Genomic DNA, 20274 nt, shown 5'->3' with positions numbered 1-20274 from the left:
GGTATTGATATCCCTAAGTGGCTACCTGTTCATGAGCAATACATTTCACTGTTTTTCCATCTGCCACAGGCCTTTTTGAATACCATAGTCCAGGCATTGAGCTGCTGCAACTGGGCGTCCCTCTCTTCTGTTTGGGACACCATTCTATGTGTAATTATGGTTACCAGTTTGGGTGTGCTTGTGGAATCTGCTCATTAGGTGCATCGAATTTATGTTGCAATTCTGATTTCATAATTAGCTTGGAAAATGATACATTTGCAGTAAATTTCAGAATTATTGTCTGTTAAAAATTCACAATTTTAGTGTTCATTTGGCATAGCAAACAATCTGCAAAATCTTTCCATGCAATCTGAATTGGCTTAACCATCATCTTTGTTATTCTGAAAATTGACTTTATCTTTTAATTATTTGAGTGTGGTAGTTTGGAACTGAGGAAATTGTGGACCAACAAATATTTAGAACTGTTTGCCAAGTGTTTGATTTAATGTCAAAATAAAGAAGTTTAGTGTTGTCTAAGCTATAACCAATTGGGGTTATTACATTAGCTTTCTTCCCAACTACAATCCTCAGCTAATGCTTCGACTTTCAGTTCATTCTTAGGATGGGCTCCGACTTGGGAGTCATTTGACTGGCTTTTCCTCAGATGTTGCTCATAATCTTTGTCTTTGTTCTCTTTGTTCTACAATTATTAAAGATGGCCCACTTACTTGGTCTTGACCACCTTGTGGCCTTTTCTTGCCTTTATTGGGATCCAAGGGCATGATAACACAATCTTGACTCAATTTCTTTTAAGCCAGTGATGTCAAATGTCTACTCCAATAGGGTTATTGTTGTGGTAAATCATTGTTATTGTAGTTTTATTAAACAAAGGAGATGAAAGCTCCTTATATAGATTTACAAAGACAATGTTTCTAAAAGGAACAATCATGAACTAAAGACTAAGATTACCATTAAACAAATATTACAATGTTCTAATAGCATCCCTTAATGGTCACCATCGAACTACCATGGAGAAGACACAATCTCAGAACATTTTGCTGCTGTTGAGACCCTCCTTGGATTTGCAAAATGTTGATAACCAAGAAATTGTCGAATCTGATGTTTGGTAACAAAGATATTACACCATGTAGCTAAAGGCATTGAGATGAAACGAAAACCACAATTTTGAGGAAAATTGCTAAACCCTTCTTTTTTTGCAGATGAGCACTACATCCCCAAATAGACAGCAAGATGATTCACCAAGGACGATTGTAGATGAGCACTATGGATCAAAATAGACTACAAAAAGCCAAAAATTTTAAGGAGAAAAGCCAAGAAAACCAGACAAATTTTAAGGTAGAAAATCAATCAAAACCAGACAACATAATGAGACATGGATCAGAGCATACAAAGCTTTTTTTTTGAGGGAAAATAGTAAAACCCAATAGATAAATTTTGAGGAAAGAATTATGAAAACCCAACAAATAATTTTTGAGGAAAAACTTATTAAAACCCAACAAATATTTTTTGAACAAAAAATTATTAAAACCCATCACAATTTCTTAAGGGGAAAAAGGTATGAAATGAAACCCATGAGAGAAACCTTCATGCTGCAAAACATGAGACTTTGTGTGGCAAACAACATTTGCAAGCAACATGCAACTCACAGAAAACACGTGCAAGTGCATGCAACAAACATGCAAACATATACAACCCCCGAAATTAGAGACTTTTGCTCAAATACAAAAATCATGCGATCAAAACTCTTGACCAAGCTTGCAATTTTTAACAAAAATCTTCAAAGACAAACCACAAAATTTTCAAAAAATGCCTCTCACAATTTTTACTTCAAAAAATCAAAAAACAAATTTTTGGAAGAAACTCCAAGTTAGAAGAGGCCTTAAAAAAATCACCAATTTTATGAAATCCCATTGATCCATTCTGATACGATGTTATGGTAAATTGATGTTGTTATCTTGTTTTATTAAACAAAGGAAATGAAAGCTCCTTATATAGATATATAGGCGATGTTTCTAAAAGAAATAATCATGAACTAAAGATGGAAACAGAAACTGCCTTATAGATATAAACTAAAGACTAACTAAGATGACCATTACAGAAACATTACAATATTCTAATAGTTATGTTACTTACAACACAGAGTAAAGGAGAATAGAGCATACAAAACACAGAACATCAAACACAATTGTAGTTTTAGAAAGGTAGAGTGTTTTATTCCTTTCAAAGGATATGCAAATAAGTGTGACAATTCACAGACTGTCCCGATTACAACAAAATGAGTACATAAATAGGAGTCCTCAGTTGGTCAAGCTTACCAACTGCCAAGAACTGCCAACTAACCAACTACTTGTAGGGAACTAACAATCCAGTTACAACACAGTTAACTTGGTCCATGTGGCCAACTACAGCTGTTAAGTATACTTTGAGTTTTGCTTTTATTCGAGGCAAGGAAAATTATACCATTTACAGATATAAAGATTTCTTTTGAATCAATATCATGTTTCAAATTGGAGCCTTTGTACTTATTTTAGGGAAAAAAAGTTAGTTCTCATCTGCCATTGACACACTTATAATAGATACACTCCTTTTGCCATTTCTCTTGTGTAGATACCTGCACTCTGCAGCCATGCAACATTAAAGTTGCATTTCTTTCAAAGGTATATCCGTGATTCCGTAGTTTGATCTATTTTATGGAACAAATACAAGAACATGCATTGGTAGCAACTTCATGTTTATATTTTTTATATTCGACTTTTAATTATAGTTTTGGAATTATTTATAGGCAAGGAGAATTATTGCATCCAACACAAATTGCTTTTAGTTTTTGTCGGTTTTCAATTTTGAGAATTTGAGCTCGCTTTAGGAAAATAAATCAACATATTGCCAAAGCCACATTGAAAATATTTTGATGCCCATCACCATCTCTCTTGTGCTAATGCCTGCACATAGCCACAACTATGTAGCTCTGCAAGTTGCATTTCTTTGATACACATTCATATCTTGGTGCATTTAGTCAAACAGGTGCAAGATTATGCATGAGTAGCAATTTCATGTTTACAATTTTGTTATGTTGAGCTATATAGTGTAGTTACAGTTTACTTACTTTCTAAGTTAGGTTTGTCAGTTTGGAGGACACACACATCAAGTAGGCTGCTATGGAAGATGTTTCTTCAAATTTTTAAACTATGCATACGGTATTGCTGTCAGTTAGAAAGAAGGCAGACCTTGCCTTATTTATGAATTGATAATTGTCTCCGTAACAATTTTGGTTGTTTCTGTTGAATTGCATTATGATGCTTTTTTTTGATGCCAGCCTTGATTTAGATGATATTTCTAAACGTATGTGGGTTTTTATGTTATTGCTTAACAATCTCCCTCATAAAGGAAGCCATTTGGGGTCTGATTTTGTTGTCTCCTCATGATGCAGGTAATATGTTTGACTGGATTGTCATTACATCTCCAGAAGCAGCCTTGGTATTTCTAGAAGCATGGAAGTAAGTGATCTTGTCCATTCTTGAGGTGATAGAGGATATTCTTTTACGTATCCAGTATGTACTAGAATATATTACCATATAATTTTTTTCCTGAACATCAATATATGTTTGAGTTGCTGTATGAGAAATGTAGTGAATGCAAGTTCAAATGACCTATATCTTTTATTACCAGCAAATTCAATTATCATAAAAGGCAATTAGACTACCTTGAAAGGTCTGATTGTGACAACTTTGGGCATTGATGATAGCTAAATATTAAACAAAACAGAATTGCAATGTCTGTAGTGTAAAGTTGGCTTGTCATTGGGGCATAGATTGGAAAAGCACAGTTGATGGTTGCCGGATTGAAACCTCGGTATGTGGAATGGGGCATTTCATGTCTTCTAGGGTATTAGTGGACTCGCCCCATGTAGAATGCCATGCTGCTGAAAAGGGAACTCAAAAGCCCAACACAAGGTCAATGGATCTGTGACACCCACTTGCTATCCTAAAATAAAACTAAAACTATTATATACACACACACACACACACACATACATATATATAAAAAAAATCTTGGTATCGTTTGTACGAGGAGACATTTAAACTTGGGGCACCCTATTCACTATTTAACTAAATTACCAGTTTGGATCCAGGTACGGGGACCTTGTAGATATGCAGTTTTTTTTGTGGGGGGGGGAGGGTGGTTGAGTTGCATTTTGTTACATGTATGTATAGAGAAAAATTAAAGAAATGTGCAAAGTTAAATCATCTGATAGTATGTTACTTCATCATTGATCAATGCCAAATGCCAATTGATAGCTCACAAATATTCAAATAAGCCAAATCAAAGACAAATGGATTCTCTTCCTCAACATTGTTCTGTGAGAGCCTGAAGAGCTTACTTATAGAGATCCAAATCTAGTTACTCCACCTCTTCCAGTTTGAGACACCTCTAGAGGCAGAGACAACAACACTATCAATGTCACTCCACTACCACTACGACGGACTATCCTTCTGTTGGAGGGTTCTTCTGTCTCCTCGGTTCCTTAGCTTTGGCTGGTGTGGAGGGGTTGTCTTCTTGCCCCTTCCACCCCTTGGCTTGTCAAGGTTTCAGATTCAGTTGTTGCTTGCTACCAATTTTGTCCTTTATTTTCTAGTTGGTTTTTGGTCACCGTTTATTGTACTTCTTGTCTGGGTTTTTACTACTTGTTCTCTCTGTCCCCTTTGACCTATTTGTGGTCTCTCGTTGGAAATTAATAAATTAATCTTTATTTATCTTATCTAGTTCATTATCTCAATGGATCAATTCCTTTGTATGTAAAGAGCGGAATAGCATGCAACATCAATTTTTTTAACTCTTACCCATTTGTGCCATAGCTGTGAATAATCTTTCCTTCTGGGCAAGAATCTCAACTTCTTCAGTTGCTTCCTCAAATTCATCTTTTGTCTTACGGTTTTTCCTAGCCCCAGTTAAAGCATTTCAGATCTTTCTCTTTATCTCATTTTTGAAAGCCTCCATCATTTTCTCTAGTCTTCTAGGATTCACTCTTCCAGGCAACATGTTTGCCAAGATGCCAATCTTTAATTTCTTAGGTTGGGGAATCTGATTACAACTATTGATTTCCCTAAACCGATCCAATAATATACCAACTGTTAGCATGAATGCTGATGTTATTCCTATGGGGGAGTATCCTAGCAGTGCTTGTGTGATAACCCTAATAGGTTATAACTTCTTCAAACACCAAAAATCTTTATACTTCAGTTGTTTGACATTTCGTCAAACACTTTGCAAGCAAGCTCTGATACCATTGTAATAACCCTCCTCAAATCTGCCCTAAAAAAAAATGCTGATGAAAGCTCAAGGAATTTCATCAAACAATTCACATGCAAGGGACGTATGACTGATATAGTATTTCAGCTAGCTTCAAATGACTTTTTTTTCAATTTGCATCAATGAAAATCTTGTGCTAGAAGACTACAATGGACTACACAATGACCTAACATGAGTGTGCTACTAATTTTGGCAATATTCAGTGCATATATATGATCTAAGCATGAGAAATGAACACCTACAGCCAATTGGCATTTTTACAAACAGTTGGTATGCAAACTAACTAGCTGATAAATAATGATATTAAATTGCTTAAATGGCACCAGCAACTATTATCTTCTTAATTGCAATGAAAATTACAATGCTCATGAAATATGGCCAAGACTTTGGCATTTACATGGATTACAAAATGATAATGCTGGTATAATGCACACTTACAGCTGAAAGCTTATAACACCCTAAAAAACAATACTAACAAAGAACCTGGTTGTAGATGGCTGTAATAATTTTCTTCTATGCTGACCCTTCTACTTTTCTTTTTTCGAACTACTTTTTCGGCCTGCTTTTTCGTACCCGCTTTTTCAGCTTGCTTTTTCGGTTCCGCTTTTTTCGGACAGCTTTTTTCGTACCCGCTTTTTCAGCCTGCTTTTTCGGTTCCGCTTTTTCGGACTGCTACTATGTTGAATCTCAAGACCATATCTTCCAATGGCGTCAAGATTTCCAGCTTGAAGGGATTTCGTCCTCCAAACTATTGAGACATAATCTCCAGAAATTTTTTCAATTTCTTTGATATTTCCAAGCATCCTTAAAAGAAGCTCTTCCATTTTTTTTATAGTGTTCTCACAAGGGCTCAATCCTTCGTTTTCTCAATGTGGGATAAAACATCACTCCTTTTTATGTAACTTATGTCTCCAATGTGTTATAAAATAAAGGGGACTGTTTTAATTTAAATATTTCCCACAAACTATAGTCTATGCATTAATAAAGTTAAATATTTAAATTTAACTTTATAAAATAGCTTTATCAATGCATAACAAATCTTATCAATGATAAACAAGTCTTCTTGCCGATTTTAAACAATTACCATCGACATACTACTGCCACTGGATGTCCGACCATATCCAAGATGACTTACTATAAATAGTAAGTATGCCCAAAGTTGCCTCAAAACCCCTCAGAAAGACGTGCAACTGAAACTATCTAGGCCAAATGGCCTCTAAGTCCCTTTAATGTCCTGGTTAGCCTACGAGACCGTGGGGAAATAGGCTAACGACAACATCATGCTATGAATGCTAAAAAGGGGACATTACAGCTTGAGACATGATTTAGAGGTTGTGTGTTGCATTCATGACAGAGTTTGTCATTGATGTCAACATGCTGGCTATTTTGTGAAGACTGGTAGAGCAAAAGACAGAGTTTGGCTTTGCACAGTTTGAGGAATGAAGATTAGCTTATGCGCACTTGGGAGAATGTTCTACAGAGTATCTAGATGCTTCAGTTAAGAGCACGTACTGAAATATAAGACTAGAGAAAGTAATGTTGGTTTTAGTAAAGGCATTGTTCAGACAGAGTTTCTGGGAAGCAATTACTGTTGTTTGGATTGTATCTCGTAAAAGAGATAGAATCTGGTTAAGTAGACTTAGACAGAGGTTGAAGACATGATGAAGATGTTAAGGCTAATCATGCACATCCAGATGAGCAGCGAGGGAAGAGTTATGAAGACTGTGAGCCAACATTTTGTGTGTAATTGTGAAATGATGCAATATTGTAATGTAACGTGTAAATGTAATATCTTAAAGTTGGTTCTATATTATTATTGTAAATTGGGAAAGCCTCAAGACCGACTTAGTAATTTGTTTTAGGACTTGGTATAAAGGAAAGATGTTCTCCTTGGTTTTTTTTTGGTCGGTAATATATTTCTATATTATTAAAATATCATTTTTACAATATTACATCTGGGCTTAAAATTATAGCCTTCCTTTGCACATACAAGTTTCATCTCAAGAAACCATCTAACTATACATAATAAAACCTCTATCTTTCCCCTAAGCCCTCTACCTTAATAAACTAAACACATATACATCTTGGCAATTCATAATTGGCCTTCGACATAAACATAAAAAATGAGCATAGTGTTCGCCACTTGTTCTTCTGTACTTTTTCCCATTTTCCACTTTCCATTCCATTGCTTGGCCTTTGCTTCTCCTCGACCTCATTTCATTCTCGTGCTTCTCTACTTCTTTCTCCTTGGTCTACCAAAAACTGCCCTCAAAAACTGCCTTTTTTTATCATTTCATTGATTTGCATCATTGCTTTGTTCCACTATCCATCCTCAAAAATTTCCTTCAGCGATCTCGTTTATCCTCATCCTTCGAAATTCAGACAAAAAATTTATATGTTCTCCTTGGTTGTAATCATCAGTGAGATCATTTTTTGATGTGCGAACTTGAGAGTGAGATCTAGTACAAATATTGTGTAATCAGTGAGATATTGTGCGGACCTACGTGCGAATATCTTTTGGATCAGAGAAGTAGTTGGTGTAGTTGAGGCATGTTGAGGTTACAAGGAACTGTAAAGAAGTTGCTGTTGGACAGTGTTGATGTACAATTGTATTATTCAGTGAGGATAGTACTAAAGCTGTTTGGACAATGGTGTTGGGTTTGTAGCTTCAGTCAGATTGTTTTGATCATGAGATAGATTGTTGATGGTAAATCATCATTTAGACAAATATTCTTATATATATAATATATAATATATATATTTTATATATATTACATTATATATTATATATATGTGGTTATTTATATTATTGTTAATATATTATTATTGTCTAATGATGATTAACCATAGAGACACCTCTCTTCATGAGACATGTCTCCTCATATTTATAAGTCTTCAAATCTGCATTTTGAACACACCAATAAGAATGGCAGCGTTAGTACATTTGTAGAACGCAATTCTTGTTTCTCAACGTGGTATCAAAGCCAAACTACGAATGTAAGGTTCAAAGATGACAGATATAATGGAGCATCAGCCTAATAAATCTGCTAAAACTAGCATTGCTGCCTCGTCTTAAATGGAGCATGAAACTATAGGTTTTCATTTCAATAAATCTAAGGATAGGAACTCTTAGGAATTCAATGGAAACCCAGTTTGAGTTGGAGATGCCAGCCAACTATCTCACAATGTGATTTAGAAAGTATTTTGAATTTGCAGATGGTTTTCAAAGCATATCTATAAGGTTAATTTAGAAATATGAATATATCTGAAGTATTTTATATGTTTAACTAATTATGAGAAATAAGACGATTGTATTCGAAATATTTTATTAATTGAAAATCAGATGGTGAAGTTCTTGGGTAATTAGCAACTTTATGTACTGCAAATGTTTATGAAGTGCTAATTAAAGAAATACGCTACATTTGTGATGCTTCATAGTAATTTATCAAGAGTAGATATTATTCATATGTTTGGAAGGTTATAAAGATTGAGCTTCCAAGTTCTTTCCAACTAGAGCGATGCATCACTAAATGCAAGTTATCAAAGTTTTGATTGTTAACTTCCAACAAAGTTGTAGGTTGGGTGTTCGCTTCAGATTTCCATGTTAGGGATTGAACTATCAAGAGCATTGAGAGACTCTTCAAACATTTATGAGTCGATTCCTTCATGATATTGAGCAACTACCAGTTATCACATGAGCAACAAAAGGGATAAATTGGAGTTCTATTTGTGGTGACATGTTCTTGAGACATTCAAACTTCATATGAAAATGAATTGACAATTACTAAATAGTCTATGCCGATGCATGGTCATGTGTTACTATACATTGGAGTGATAGATCTCTATCCGTTGGATGATTGAAGTTGAGCAGGAGATGCTCGTTAGTAATGATTAAATTCTACAAGTAGCTTGGTCTCATACGAAGCTGTTTAAGGTTGTCAGTGACTTATTGTGCATCCCTGAGTGATAACAATAACTTAGTCTTTGGCGAGTTTGGCTTCTTGCATTCTGTAAATTGAGGGCTTCTGTTAGAAGAAGCAACAACAACTTTCTTGCTTTGGCTACAAAGTCAATGACAAAGGCCATGGGTCTAGGCTTATTAGCCCTTCTTTATTTCACATCCTAAGAAAATTATGCAGCAGGAGAATCATGAAGATAGAGACAACATTGCTTTGAAAAACAATGGCACCAGGGTTTATGATAACATGAAGAGCAAAATATACATGACCGGATAACTCCCTTGCAACAATAGAATTACCAAATGAAATAAGAAATTCATAGGAGTCCATTATTACAGACGGACAAAGTGATGGGAAGCATACATGTGGTTTAACTAGCTAGAAAGACAAATATGGCTTGGGCTGTGTTTCATCCTTAAAGCTGTAGCAAGAATGTCTAACGAAACTCAAACTTGTTCTACGAAGAGAATTCGAGACAAGGCTTTGTTAGAAATAATAGTCCACCAAGATAATTGAGAGGGGGGTGGTTGAATCAATTATCCAATTAAAACATTAATCAACCTTAATTAATCTTAACCATTCAATCAAAGTAAACAACAGCCATAACAAGATGCACATACACAATTACACCAGATTTTTTAACTAGGAAAACCCTTAATCAGAGGGAAAACCCCGATGGGAATGATGCCCACAAAGATACATTGATATATATTTATATATATTTCTTGTAAGGATGGAGCTTGTTAAGAGTCTATAAACACATTCAGTACATAAGAGTCCCTGTTAGGAGACTTTGAATCCCTGTTAGGAGATTCCAACCCTATTAGGAGTTGTAGAAGGCAAAAGGACCCATTGTCCAAACAGCTTCTGGGGCAAGACCACTGAACTTCACTGTCCAATTGATCTCTCAACTATTCCTTATAGAATAATTGTTTGTACTATTCTTTAAACTCTTTCCTTTGTCATGTCAACCTTACCAATCACTGTCAGATCTTGTAGACCGGGTCACAAACCTTGGATCCAAATATCAAACCTCGGATCTCAAAATAAAACCTCGGCAACGAAGTTTTCTCCAACTTCTCTTTGCTCTGCTTATCCTCACATATCAACTTGTTTCTCTTCTGTTCTGCTCTTCGTGCTTCATGCAATCATTCATACATAACAAAGGAAAATGTCCTTTATACTGAATCCATAAAACAATTCCCTGAGTCGGTTATTACACCTTCTCAATTAATTATTATAGGACCTCATTAAGAACACATTATACTTAGCGATAACATCAATCTGTCACCTTGTAACTTGAATAACTTTCCGTACGTGTAATATTATGACGAGTGAGCTTAGCCACGTCATCTCCAACATGTCTTCTACATGCCTTTAACCTGGCTTCTTAAAATAACAACTTTGCTAAGAGATATAACAAGTTTACCAGAACATGCTTCTATAAACTCTATCTCAAAACAATCTTCACCAAAACTTGCATAACTTCCTCTAGACTTAATATCTTTTGCTCTTGAGGTTAATTGCATATACTAGACACTTAGTAGTAATTTGTTCATACCAACTTGATCTTTATCGCTATTTTTTTGTCAGATACCACAAAAGACTTCTATGTTGACATCAATGACAAACAGAGTCATGAATGTAACATCTCATCAAAATAATGATCTAATCATGTTTCTACAATACTCCCCCATAGGAATATTATCAACATTCATGCTTCCAACAATCTCCCCCTTCGGCATTGATGGAAACATAGATGAAAAACATCTAGTTCCAAGATTACCAACTGTTAAAGACTGTTATCCTTTCTTTTCAAATCCTCTTAATCAATCATACACTCTTCTCCCCATTGTTATACCTCAATGTGCTCTATATCAAAATGTTTTTCATGTTGTAATCTCTCCCCCATTGACATTAATGTCAAAGGTTTTAGCAACCATCTATCACTGCAACAACTGTCTTAGACCTGCTCAAGTGTCCAAAGACACTTCAAAACAACATCTATCAAGAGTCCTAGATGACTCTATCCATCACAGATTCTCCCCCATACAGGAAGCATCAGCATTCAGTCCAGACAAACAATAGTGCTTTGTATCACTAGACTGATGCACTCTTGCATCATCTACTTTGATGCAGGTAGGGGCATAACCCCTAGCATACCTTGCAAATACTCAAAAGCCTCTTTGGGAAGAGGCTTGGTGAAAATATCTGCAATCTTCTCTTTGGTGCTTACATACTACAATTTGATTTCCTTTTCTGCAACTTTCTCTCTGAACATGTGATATTTGATAGAAATGTGCTTAGTCTTAGAATGCAACATTGGATTCTTAGACATATTCACTATGCTTGTGTTATCTCAATGTATGACAACAGGATCACCGAATTCTATCCTTATATCCTTCAACATTTGCTTCATCCAAACAACTTGATTATAATTGTTTGCTGCTACAACATATTCTGCCTTTGCTGTACTCTGTGAGATACGATCCTGCTTCTTGCTTAATTAAGAAACCAATCTTCCTCCAAGAAAAAATGCTTCACCACTAGTGCTCTTTTTGTCATCCATACTGCTTGCCCAATCAACATTAGTATAAGCATATAAAGTGAAATCATTAGATTTGTCATACCACAATCCGAACTCTGGTGTTCCCTTTAGATATCTAAATATCCTTTTAACTGCTGCAAATGTGCTTCTCTGGGACCAACTCGAAATCTTGCAACAACTCCAACTGCATTCACTATATCTGACCTTGTGTGGGTTAGATATTGCAATCCTCCAATCATAGATCTATACTTCTTCTGTCCAACAGTAGGTGTCTCATCCTTTGTAGATAACTTGTGTCCAGTTATCATAGGTGTTCCAATTGGTTTACATGTTTCCAAATCAAACCTTTTCAATAGATCTTTCAAATACTTAGTCTAAGAAATAAAAATTTCTTCTTTATCTTGCACAATCTGTAATCCTAGGAAGTATTTCATTTCCCCTATCATGCTCATTTGAAATTCCTTCTTCATTTCTTCTGCAAGCTTGTCACTTTCATTATCATCTCCTCCAAATATGATATCATCAACAAATATTACCAAAATCATCAATCCATCATCTATTTCTTTCCAGTATAGATTACTGTCAGCTACACCTTTGCTAAATCCAAGTTTTGTCAAATGCTTGTCCAACCTTGCATACTATGTTATGGGTGCTTGTTTTAAGCCACACAATGCTTTCTTTAATCTACATACCATGTCCTTGCCATCTATTAAAGGAAAACCTTCAGGCTGTTCTATGTATACCTCTTCTTCAAGTTCTCCATTCAGAAATGCTGACTTGACATCCATTTGATACACTTTGAATTTCTTGTGTGTTGCATAGGCTAAGAATAACCTTACTGCTTCAATTCTTGCCATAGGAGCATAGGTTTCTTCGTAGTCTATTCCTTCTTGTTGTGAGTAACCTTTACATACCAATCTTGCTTTGTTCCTTACAACTTCATCTTGTTCCTAAATGCCCATTTTGTTCCTATCACATTCTTGTCTGTTGATTTAGGGACCGATTCCCATGTTTCATTCTTCACTATCTGATCCAATTCTTCTTTCATAGCTTGCTTCCAATACTTATTTTTGCATGCTTCATCTGCATTCTTTGCTTCTACTTGAGATATCAGACATAGTTCTTCATTGATTCTGCTTCTTGTTATCACACCTTTATCTTTGCTGCCGATGATTTGCTCTAATGGATGATTCTTTGTCATATTCTTACCAGAAGTAGGAGTTGTTATCTCAACTCTTAGCTCAGTTCTAGGTTCTGAAATTTGTTCCTGCCTTTGCTCTCCTTCATTTTGCAAATCATTGTTAATCTCAAAGAATACTTCATCATTCCTTGGTTTAATAACAACAACATTTTCATCATCAAAATTGTAGTCAACTATTCTTTCTTGTATCTTGAATTTTTGATCAACTCTTACACTTGCACTTTCAGCAATAGTCTTAGTTCTTAGATTATAACATCTATAAGCTCTACTTTTCAATGAATAACCAAGAAACATACCTTTATCACGTCTACTATCAAATTTACCAACATCATCATCTCTTTTGATATAACATGTGCTGCCAAAAATTCTGAAATACTTAACTGTAGGTGAGTGACCAAACCATAGTTCATAAAGGGTCTTGTTTGTGTCTTTCCTGACTTGCACTCTGTTCATAGTGTAGACTGTTGTATTCACAGCTTCTCTCCAAAACGTCTTGGATACATCATTCTCAGCTAACATAACTCTTGTTGCTTCTGTTACTGACCTATTTCTTCTTTTTGCAATGCCATTTTGTTCAGGGGTTCTAGGAGCTGAAAGTTGTCTTTTGATTCCATTAGTTTCACAAAAGATGTTACACTCATTTGAATTAAAATCTCCTCCTCTATCTGATCTTAAACACGTAATCTTCATACTCAATTCATTTTCAACTCTATTCTTGAATATGTTGAACTTGTCAAATGCCTCAGATTTTTCTTTAAGAAATGCAACCCACATTATTCTAGAAAAGTCATCAACAATAAACATGAAGTACCTTTCCACCATAGAATCCTTTAGTCTTCGTAGGACCACTAAGATCTGTGTGTACAATCTCCAACTTTTCTGTAGTAGTAAACTTCTTGCTGGGAAAAGAAGCTCTCTTATGCTTTGCCATTACACACTCCTTGCAAATTGTGTTAGTAGGCTTTACAATCTTAGGCGAATCTTTCACTGCAAACATATTACTAGTTTTCACAATGCTGTCAAAGTTTATATGACAAATCTCTTATGACATAACCTTCATCTACCTTTGCAACCAAACATGCCATTTCAGTGAGATGCAGCTGATATACATTACCTCTAAATCTGGTTCCTATTCCAATTATGTTTGCATCTTTGTCTCTGATCATGCATGTCTTCTTTGTGAACTGCAACTAATAACTTTTGTCCACTAGTTGTCCAACACTCAAAAGATTGTGTTTCAAACCATCAACAAAATATACATCCTCAGTGTTAGTCTTACCATCAAGAGTTATAAATCCAATACCTTTAACATGGTAAGCTGCATTGTTTCCAACTCTAACAATGCCTCCATCATAACATTTGAAGTCAACAAACTTGTCCATATCACCAGTCATATGATGTGAACATCCAATGTCAATTATTGAATTAGATTTCTTTTCAAACTTTGATACAATAGCCATTTTTTTTGGATTTCCTTCTGTAATAGCTACAAATCCTATTTTATCATCATTGACACTTATTGCTTGTTCATTAGATTCATCTTCTTCATTGGCATACAAAAAATCTCTATGTCTTCTAGGTTTGAACTTTCCTTTATACTTTTTCTCTCTTATAGGACACTTAGATGCATAATGACCAAACTCATTACAAGTCCAACATTTAAAGATTTTCTTACCATCTTTTTCTTTTCTTACAAGAAGGGCTACTCCTATCTTTCTGTCCTCATCAGATCTGCTATTGTTAGCAAAATCTCCTCCAACACTCGTGCTCCTTGATAGACTAGGTCGAATGTTTAGGGCACTAAAAGCTGCCTTTGTTCTAGACAATTCTCTAGACTGTCTAAGCTCATTCTTTACTGCTTCAAGTTGCCCAAGTAATGTTTCCTTGGTGAAATCTTTGGTACAAGAGATCAACAACTGTAACATTTGAACTACCTGCTTAAATGGTGGCATTAAACTTTTCAGTATCTTCCAGATCACCTCATCATCTTCCTTGGTTCCTCCTTGAGATCTGATACCTACAGTAATTTCTGATATTCTGCCTACATATGCTCTTATAGATTCATCTTCTATCATTTTAGCATCTTGAAATGCACAAAGCCAACTTTATAGCCTCAATTTATTAGAATGTACATCACCTTCAAAACTATTTTCCAAAGCTTTCCAGATCTTATGAGAAGTATCAAGTGTTTTTACTTGATTGTACTCTGTTTTAGGAAGTGCACACAATGGTGCTTCTCTAGCTCTCATGTTGCACATGAAAAGTTCTCTCTCATCCTCGATACAAGTTTCGAGTGCAATTTTAGCAATAATTGTCTTTTTTGATTTTGTCAAGATCCAATACCCTGGATTCATACACAGCAGATGTGTCTTCATCGTTTCCTTCTAGCTGTCATAATTTGTTCCATCAAACTTCAGACTATCCTTTCTGAATATGTTAGCCATGGATTTTCCAAAGTTGTTAAACTTTATCTTCAAGGACCTGATGCTCTGATACCAATTGTTAGAAATAATAGTCCACCAAGATAACTGAGAGGGGGAGGGGGGTGAATCAGTTATCCAATTAAAACATTTATCAATCTTAATTAATCTTAACCATTCAATCAAAGTAAACAACAACCATAACAAAATGCACATACACAATTACACCAGATTTGTTAACTAGAGAAACCCTTGATCAGAGGGAAAACCTCGGTGGGAATGATGTCCATATATATATATATTCGTTGTTAGAGGATGGACCGTGTTAGGAGTCTATAAACACATTCAGTACATAAGAGTCCCTATTAGGAGTTGTAGAAGGCAGAAGGACCCACTGTTCAAATAGCTTCTTGGGCAAGACCACTGAATTTCATTATCCAACTGATCTCTCAACTATTTCTTGCAGAATAATTGTTTGTATTGTGTTTTAACCTCTTTCCTCTATCCTGTCAACTGGACCAATCATTGTCAGACCTTGTAGACCAGGTCACAAACCTCAGATCCAAATATCAAATCTCGGATCTCAAAATAAAACCTCGGCAACGAAGTTTTCTCCAACTTCGCTATGCTCTGCTTATCCTCTCATATCAACTTATTTCTTTTCTGTTCCGCTTTTCGTGCTTCATGCAATTGTTCATACATAACAAAGGAAAATGTCCCTCTTTTATACTGAATCCATAAACAATTCCCTGAGTTGGCTATTACACCTTCTCAATTAATTATTATAGGACCTCATTAAGAACATGTTATACTTAGCAATAACATCAATCTGTCACCTTGTAACTTGAATAACTTTCCATACGTGTAATATTATGACGAGCGAGCTTGGTCACGTCATCTCCAACATGTCTTCTACAAGCCTTTAACCTTGCTTCTCAGAATAATAACTCTTCGAAGAGATAGATCAAGTTTACCAGAACATGCTTCTGTAAAATCTATCTCAGAAGAGTCTTCACCAAAACTTGCATAACTTCTTCTAGACTTAATATCTTTTGCTCCCGAGGTTAGCGGCATATACTAGACACTTAGTAGTATCTCCTATTAACCTTGCTAGTGAAAATACTCAACGATTTGTCCGTACCAATTTGACCTTTACTGTTGTTGTTTTGTCAGATACTACAAAAAACTGTTATGTTGACATCAATGACAAACACAGTCATGAATGTAACATATCATCAAAATAATGATCTAATCATGTTTCTACAATGCTCCCCCATTGGAATATTATCATCATTCGTGCTTCCAACAGGCTCAACTACACACAAGATGATTATGACATGGACTTAAGCTAAGAAGTGAGTTTGAAGATTACAAAAATATTAGAGAATATAAATAAGGGAAAAGATTGAGCTCATGGGCCATAACCAGTGAACTATGTCAAAATAATAAAACACCATTAAACAGTCTATCGATAATAACCATTGAATCTGTTTTTAATAGTCAATGAATTCTATAATCAATTACCATCAATCATAATTAAGATGTGGTTAAGTTGATGATTAATCAATCAAGAGCACATAATGAGAAGATACTATTTTTGGGAAGGAAGAAGACCTGTACTTTGAGTGTCAGAGAGATGCATCCATTCTCTAAAGAAATATAGATTAATAGAGGACTGCCACTTCAACATCATGGAAAAATATACCTCTCTTCTCTAACCCATTATAAGATCATCTCATTGTGATTTTGTAATTTTGGCTATCGGTTGCAAGATTCATAAGTTTATATCAGAGAAAGCACCACTTACATGTTATAGTCACAGTGATCAAATTGATAGTGTAGTTTGCTCTTACTACTACAACACTAAAGTCAAGCATCCGCGATAATAGATTTGGAGGCACACTTGTTTCAATCTGTTTAGTAAGGCCACATGAAATGTTGATGACACGGTTAAATGCTTGTTAGATATACCTTTTGTTTGTGTTTAGAATATCCTCTTAGGTTGGCTTATAAAGAGATCATAGATTAAAAGGAATCTAGTCATGCAAGAAGCAACAATTGCACTTTATGTAAAGATACGTTTCTTCACTTGCATAATTAAGTCACTATATCAAAAATAGTAAGACCAGTTGAGGTAGAGTATACACATCTATTGTAGGTGTGCTGTCCACACATCAAAAAGGGCATCATTGTAAATAGTCACATGAAGCAACAAATCTATCAAGATCATATTTCAAGGAGACATATTGAGATCTTTAACACACACACATATAGATAGGTAGATAGATAGATATTGTTGGTTCAATCCAAACTTGGTAGTTGAGATATGGCTTAATTCCTATTACCTAACTCAAGAAGCAAAAAACTCACCCAGAGTAAATGTGAGAAGTAGAGTAGTTGCCCCAATATTCCAAGTTAGCAAAGTTGATACATATGGCTTACTGGATGTGATGTTATACAAATGTATTAAGCCGGATGCTTTTGGAGGTTTGGAATAGCATGCAGTGCATAGTTTTTTATTCCTCTATGACAACTTATACTTCATTCTTTTGATAGTATTAATATGAGAGATAGCAACGATAATGTCCATACAAATATATGGTGAGATCACAAACGGATTGCAGGTTGACTCCTAAAGCAAATTTGAAGAAATGTTCTCACTCTATAAAATAGAATTTAAGTGGGAATTTTACGTTGTGGGGGAAAATAATAACCAATGTTCCATTCCCATTGTTTGACAAATGCTTATATGAAGGCATCTTTGAGATTTTATGCATATTGACCTTTATTGGAGCAACATGTATTAAGGATGTTGATGTGTAGATAAGTATTCTTATCTTTAACATTTATCTACTCATTGTAGTCTCATTTTTACTTGTAATTCTATACATACTATAAGAGTTATTTGCCTTGATCTTTTCCTTGTCTGAGGATGTTTTTGCAGGAGGTTTGGTACTTTGCACATGCTACCAAATATTGTGCAGACTCAATCTTATGATAGTAGCTCTAAAGAAGCTGTGATGTAGAATTCATTATTCATCTAATTGTCAGGTAGGATAAAGTGAGGTTCACAAAGCAAATATCTTTGATGATTGAGACAATGAGTATTCTACCATTAAAAAGGAGACTGGCATTTTTCTTCAAAGGCAACGGAGGAGCTCAGAAGATTGATACCCAAAATACATGTGACTTTGATGGGCCTACCACTTGTACATCATGAGGAAATAATGATTTATCACCAGAAAGTCAAAAGATTGATATCAGATTCAGAGGGAGTCCGACAGGCATCCTTGGGTGAAGAGAGCTTCTAAGGGAGTAACTAGAGGACCTAACTTCCTAGGATCTTTTGTTCAGAGGGAGAATTACAAGATGCAATTCCTTGTTAATGAGTTCTATACGAAATAGAAGTTGGAAGAAGTTCGAGGTGAAAACCTTTGTTCCACTCTCTAGTAACAGCTATGGTGGGTCCACCCTTTGACTTGGCTTATGGTGGATATAATATGAGTTACTGCATGATGTTATGATTTATGACATGAAAGGTGATAATCTTTCATTTGATATATGTGTAAGGTCGCTAATGTAAGGTGACGATCTTAGCAATAGCTTGACCATGTTATCATGATAGACTTCATTAAGTTGTCATGGAATGAGTTGATAATCATGTTAACAAAATGTATCATGATCAACTAGATTAAATTATTGTCCCAAAATGAGCTGGAAATCATGATACTGTGGTTGTTGTATTGTATTCTTGATCCATTGTCATGATAGACTACATTAACTGGATGTCCCAGACTGTGTTGGAAGTCATCACAATAAGTAGATCATGATAGTCGTGGATTGAGCTGGAAATCATGAGATCAAGACTAATTATCTGGTTGACTATGTTTGTGTCCTAGAATGTGCTGAAAATCAGATAGTATATATTCTTAAACGGATAGAATTGTGTATAAGCATTTTTGATGCAAACTCAAATATAAGATTATAGAGATTAAGAAATTGATCATATCCTCCCTTGCTAAGAGGGAGTATTAAAGTAATAGATTCAGTTGGATCTGATATCAGTATATGGAACATACATATATGTATGTATATGCATATACATGAAAATGTAAATACATATACATACATATATGTATATATTTGATTTACTTCACTTACTGATATCTCATGCTACTGATACTTCATGATCATGCCTTGGTCGAGTTGTATATATTGATATATATACTGTAATAGTTCCTCTCACGTATCAAGCATCGTTTCATGACATTAATGATACTATATTTGTTGTTTTGTTATTTGACAAGCTACATTTAGTTGTCCCAGAGTGTCGGAGATCAGATAACATATAACATATTCTTTTGGTAGGTGTCAAGGATTTAATGCTAATGCACATACCAAATTAATATAAGTATGATGAATACCATATGATTGAAAATTCTTGTTGAATCATACTTCAGATTATATTGAAAGATAACATCTAAGTTGATGGATATATGTTGATATGCCATTCCAAGAATATCATATTGAGATGATATCTCTCCATATGTTTGAGAGCATAATATGTTCTATAACAATCCTCCCTAGCTAAGAGGGAGTGTTGAGTTTGTAGCTTTAGTCAGATTGATTCGATCATGAGATACACTGTTGATGGCAAATAATCATTTAGACAAATATATATATATATATATATATATATATATATATATATATATATATATATATATATATTATAGATGTGGTTATTTATATTGTTGTTAATATATTATTATTGTCTAATGATGATTAACCATAGAGACATGTTTCTTCATGAGACATGTCTCCTCTCATATTTATAAG

The 20274-nt window shown here is 34.9% G+C and overlaps 1 protein-coding gene across 1 annotated transcript in view; it reads left to right on the top strand.

Moving 5' to 3' along the window:
* HEMD (uroporphyrinogen-III synthase family protein) overlaps nucleotides 1-20274 on the top strand; it is a 249679-nt gene that overhangs the window by 124073 nt on the left and 105332 nt on the right. The window contains exon 4 of the mRNA XM_089815017.1: nucleotides 3428-3494. Coding sequence (XP_089671143.1) covers nucleotides 3428-3494 — 67 coding nt within the window. The remainder of the gene's footprint in view (nucleotides 1-3427; nucleotides 3495-20274) is intronic.

The sequence above is a fragment of the Cupressus sempervirens genome, chromosome 2 (assembly GCF_028749045.1).
Source record: "Cupressus sempervirens isolate cs-2001-9-10 chromosome 2, ASM2874904v1, whole genome shotgun sequence".
Classification (NCBI taxonomy): Eukaryota; Viridiplantae; Streptophyta; class Pinopsida; order Cupressales; family Cupressaceae; genus Cupressus; species Cupressus sempervirens.
The sequence above is the reverse complement of the archived record's forward strand: the minus strand, read 5'-3'. Positions and strand labels throughout refer to the sequence as shown.